The 5,000-nt window shown below is 41.4% G+C and overlaps 1 protein-coding gene across 1 annotated transcript in view; it reads right to left on the bottom strand.

Moving 5' to 3' along the window:
• The window catches only part of LOC138000385 (uncharacterized), a 14,930-nt gene that overhangs the window by 5,051 nt on the left and 4,879 nt on the right, over nucleotides 1–5,000 (bottom strand). Inside the window, exons 3-4 of the mRNA XM_068846752.1 lie at nucleotides 4,727–4,877; nucleotides 1,592–1,833 (exon numbers count right to left, since the gene is read on the bottom strand). Coding sequence (XP_068702853.1) covers nucleotides 1,592–1,833; nucleotides 4,727–4,877 — 393 coding nt within the window. The remainder of the gene's footprint in view (nucleotides 1–1,591; nucleotides 1,834–4,726; nucleotides 4,878–5,000) is intronic.

The raw sequence follows: 5,000 nt of genomic DNA, 5'->3' as shown, positions 1-5,000 counted from the left end.
AATTTGGAGGTGCGCAGGCGGTGCTGAAGCTACGAAAGAAAATTCAAATTCGCTGCCTTGTGTTCACGTTCTCCGTATAACTTGAAAATTGGTCATTTCAAGTCGCAGATTTGCCGAAAACGTGAAAGATGTGTACAAAAATGAAAAATGCACGCGCACAGCGTGTAAAGCTATTGTTTTTGCTTATTAAATATGCGAAGTTTGTGACGTTTTCCTTGCCGTCGCGTCCTAGATCCTGAACTTCCTAAAGTCCCCAAAGACGCGAGCACACAACGGTGAATGTTTTATTTTTCTTCTTAGTTTTAACAATGTTCCTCCCATTTCAGTTCCTGGATAATTCGGATAGATTGGGGTACTTAAACAACGTGGAATAATCAAGAAACACTTTGAGAAACAAAAACGAGCAACATCAAATGACATTTTCGAGGACGTCACCGTCTTGGATCGTAAGGTCTCAAGCAAATGGCCAACGAGGCACATGATAGTGCCAAGTTGGCTAAAACATCCAACACGCGCGAATGGAATTATCGTTTTATTTAATTTTCATTAATTTTTAAGTATTTGGACACTTGTAAAATTAAAATTTCGCTTCCCACACAAATTTTTCAGCTTGGCAAGTTGACGCAGTCAGTTTCCACATTAGGTCATACGTTATATCAGCTGATAACGGAAAGTGAGTGAACCAACTGAGGTCGAAAATTTAGAAACAAGCTGTATTTGTGATCGTCAAAGGCGTGATATTTTGATCTTAAAAGTGCTAGTATATTCCGCAAGAGACAGGTAATATCCGAAGATGACCGGAAATTTCCGAAGGCGTCCGAACATTTTCGAAGAGAGAGACTTCGCCCAGAGTTTTTTCCAAATCCGGAGATTGTGCCGGAAGCACTATCATTCGCGTTACTTTTCTTTTCTCCCATTTTTTATAATCTCTTTTCCAAAATTTATAACTTGAAGCTAAAATGGATCAAACGTTTCCACTGAGGAAAGTGGAGCAAAGGCCTGAGTACGTAGGTGCAACGAACTACAAGTTTTCGAAAGTGACACAGGGCAGACTATCCGATCTCTGCGGGGGAGTTATCTATTTGAAGCCACCATTTTTATGCAGTGATTTGCTTTGGTCACACAATACGCATCATCGAACTCATGTTGCTGTCATTTGCTCGAAATCTTCATACTTTGAGAAATCTTTGTACTACAATTTTCGCTGCGTAGAATGACTCCTCTAGACTTTCGTACGTCGTGGTACATTTTTATAGCACTAAGCACATAAAACATAACGCGTTGAACACTCAACTCTTTGAAAAAGAAAAAGAAACATCCTTCGGTGTCATTCATGTCCTTGTAGGTCTGGAGCGCAAAGATCTTCATGCAGGGTCTACTTTATTATCGTTTGAACCATTTCCAGGAAAACGAACATAATTCATCGCAAAGTCCGAGTCACTGTGGAAAAATGGCTACAAGTTGTTGAAACCTCTATTTTTGCTAGATCTTCTACGAATTTCGTCCCGAAAAGGAATAGAATTCACTCTATCGACCTCGGGAGCGTAAGGAGAAAAATAAAATTAAAATTTCATTGATTCTATCAACTTACTGGGATGTAGTTGCAGTTCGTTCTGTACCCATCAGTCCCGTAAGGCTTGTTGGGATTGAACGCGATTTGGTCCTTTGGATCTGCTTTGTCATCAGTGGTGTAACACATGGTCCATCCCCCATGAAATGCCTTCATCTCACAATATGCCAGGAAAGGATGAGGATTGGCGGGATCAGGCCTCAACCAGTACATACCGCTTGAAGCAGAAGGATAACGGTGTTTGAGATCTTTGCAGCTAAGGGCTTAAGAATAGAACATAACAAGTAAGCCTGTAACTTGTTGTCATGGCCTTTTCACATATTTTTCGAGTTGTTTTTGCAAAAACTCCTCGTTCAAGTCACGAAAATATGGTTTTATCAAACGCGTAGATAAAAGAAAGTTAACCTCCTTAAGAAAGAATTGCGAGATGTGTTAGCCCCTCGTTCGAGGGTTAGCCCTTCTCATTTAATAGGGAGCTTTAGCAATGACGACGGCAACGGCAACGAGAACGTCATGAAAAAACATAAATTCCCGTTATTGCGATCACTTCGCGACTATTCCGAACTTTTTAATATGACAAAGGTGTGGCAGTCCTTCAGAAATGAAACGGTTACGAGCGGCGGTTAATTTAGGGGAGAAAAATGAAAATTTATGTCCAAGTGCTGACGTTCTCTATAACACCTCAAACTTGGTTATTTCACGTTGTAGTTTTGCTGACGACGGCAAAGAAATTGACAAAAAGGAAAAACGCACGTGCAGGGCGTGCAAAGCTACTGCTTTTGCCTACTAAATATGCAAATTTGTAACGTTCTCGTTGCCGTCGCCGTTGTCGTTGCTAAAGCTCCCTAATTTCGCTCAGTGACGAAGGCCTAATATTCGAAACGCCAGCACACAAATCCTTCTTGAGATGGTTAATTTTATCGTTTCACTGATAAAACAAAAGTAGCCAATATCAAAAGTACTATAATACTCTATGTTTGTCCCTCCAAAATTTTGCACTGAGGATTGTTTTTATTTTCTCTTTGGGCTTAATATGGTCCCAAGAGAAACTGGAAACACTGCGCTTATGCAAAATTTTTGGAGGGACAAACAAGGAATATTATGGTATTTTTTTATATTGGCTAATTTCGTCTGTTACTCCCTTACCGACGTACAATGCTAGCAGTCCCAACAAAGTTAATAGGGAGCTTAAGCAACGACAACGGCGACGGCAATGAGAACGTCATCTCAAAATATAAATTTGCGTTATTTTAATCGCTTCGTGACTATTTCAACGATGTTTATAATATGACAAGGGTGTGGTAATTCCTCAAAGATGACACCAGCTGGAACGGCACTCAATTTTAGAAAATGTTTATTTATTCTCAAGTGCTGACGTTCTTCATAAAACCAAAAACTTGGCTATTTCACGTTGTTGTTTTGCTGAGGACAGCAACGAAATGGACAAAAGTGAAAAACGCACGTGCAGGGCGTGCGAAGCTATTGTTTTTACCCACTAAATATGCAAATTCGTGACGTTCTCGTTGCCGTTGCCGTCGCCGTTGTCGTTGCTTAAGCTCCCTACTGTAAGCCGGCTGCCCGCTTAAGTCAAGGAAGTGGGCCGAAAAGCCGATCGGAGAAAACGGAAGCACACTTGGTCATCCCTCTAAACTAGGTAGGACTTTCCGGCGAAAACAGCTCGTTTACGTGACTAAAGCGGGAGGCTCGACCTACTAAGAAGAGACTGCCAACAGTCTACCACTGAAGCAGCACCTCAACACCTCAACTTCTTTAGAAACCAACCCTTCCTCGTTCAAGATATCTGATATACAGGCATTACAAATGGCTTATGGGTAACGATTCAAGGAGAAGAACGTCGCGTTCTAAACTCCACCTTATCCCAGTTTCTGTGCAGGCCACCTCAATGATATATATCATCGAAGAGGTGATTTACGTGGTCAGGGCGTGGGCCTCCCGGGAAATTTTCTTTCAAGGTGACAAGCTAGGGTCAGGTAGGGGAGCCTATAACTCCACTTGAAACCCAACTAAGGATCAAGTTAATGATGTACGACCGCAGTCAACTTAGCGGATGACAAGGAAGGATCCTCGAAGGATACAGGCTAATTTCATTTTTTAGTTATATGGTCCCCTACCTTGTCACCTTGAAAGAAAATTTCCTGGTGGTGTAGTGATTATCACACCCGACTAATAACGGGGGGACGTGGGTTCAAATCCCGCTCAGAGCAAATTTTCTTCCAGAACATTTATTCAGTTAAAAGTGTGACTATTTGGGCTGTGCATTGACAGGGTTTCTCTCCTAGACTCTCTATAAAAAATGAAATTAGTCTGTATCCTTCGAGGATCCTTCCTGGTCATCCGCTAAGTTGACTACGGTCGTGCATCATTAACTTCATTATTTGTTTGGGTTCAAGCGGAGTGGAGTTGAACATTTATTCAGTTATATATATCTAGTGATTTGAGTGTACAAATGGCGACAGCGAACTACTGGCAGATCCATTGAATGAAAAACATATTGCCGTGAGTGGGAATCGAACCCTCGTCCCCCTGGTTGGCTGTTTACCATCTCATATCCAACGTGCGCTTATGGAATAATTGTTAAATATATTTAACAATTATTCTACGAGGGCGCGCTGGAACTTAAAGCTCTATTCCTTTAAAACTGAATCTTTTACTCTTAATGATGACTGTATCCACACACCCTGTCCTTCCCCCAAACGATGTTGAAAGATGTCCATACACCCATACAGTGCTTTCTCAAACTAAGCAACACTTTATATAACGTACCTCGTAAGGTTTTTAGCAAAGTATTTAGTAAAGCTGTTTTTCTTCTTGAGGTTACTGGATGTGACATTGCTATCGCTTTTGGCGAGACACTGTGTCAACCACAGTAATGTTACCCACAATCTCGTTCTTTAAGACTTCTTCGATTAGCCAGCGGCTTATGTACGCCGACTAACTCAGATAGGACACTGGCCTGCGGTCAGCCGAGTGGGAAAAAAAAACCGACGACGCTTTAAAGGCCATCGTCGATTTTCTAGAAGACTCGACTTGATTGATTGACTGGCTGTCAAAGGAATAATGTATCAGCTATCCACCATCTCGTACTTTGAGTGCTTTCGTAAAATAATCATGATCAAAATATAACACTTTTTTTACCTGGATTTGTCTCACTGTTCGCCACAGTTGAATGGCCTGCAACTTGAACCCACTGTTGCCCGTCACAGAATTGCAACTCCATTCCCTCCATGCGTAACAAACCCTTGATATTAGCGGTACAATTTCCAGAAAACGCCTTCACATGGACATTCTTTGCGAAAAAAGATTTTAATTATAACATGATTGACATTGTTTACATTTTATTTCATTTGGGCGGCCGAGCTAAGCCAATCACAAATTGGGATTGGTTTAGTTTGGCATGGGCGATGAAGTG

Source organism: Montipora foliosa, chromosome 4, assembly GCF_036669935.1.
Source record: "Montipora foliosa isolate CH-2021 chromosome 4, ASM3666993v2, whole genome shotgun sequence".
Lineage (NCBI taxonomy): Eukaryota > Metazoa > Cnidaria > Anthozoa > Scleractinia > Acroporidae > Montipora > Montipora foliosa.
The sequence above is the reverse complement of the archived record's forward strand: the minus strand, read 5'-3'. Positions and strand labels throughout refer to the sequence as shown.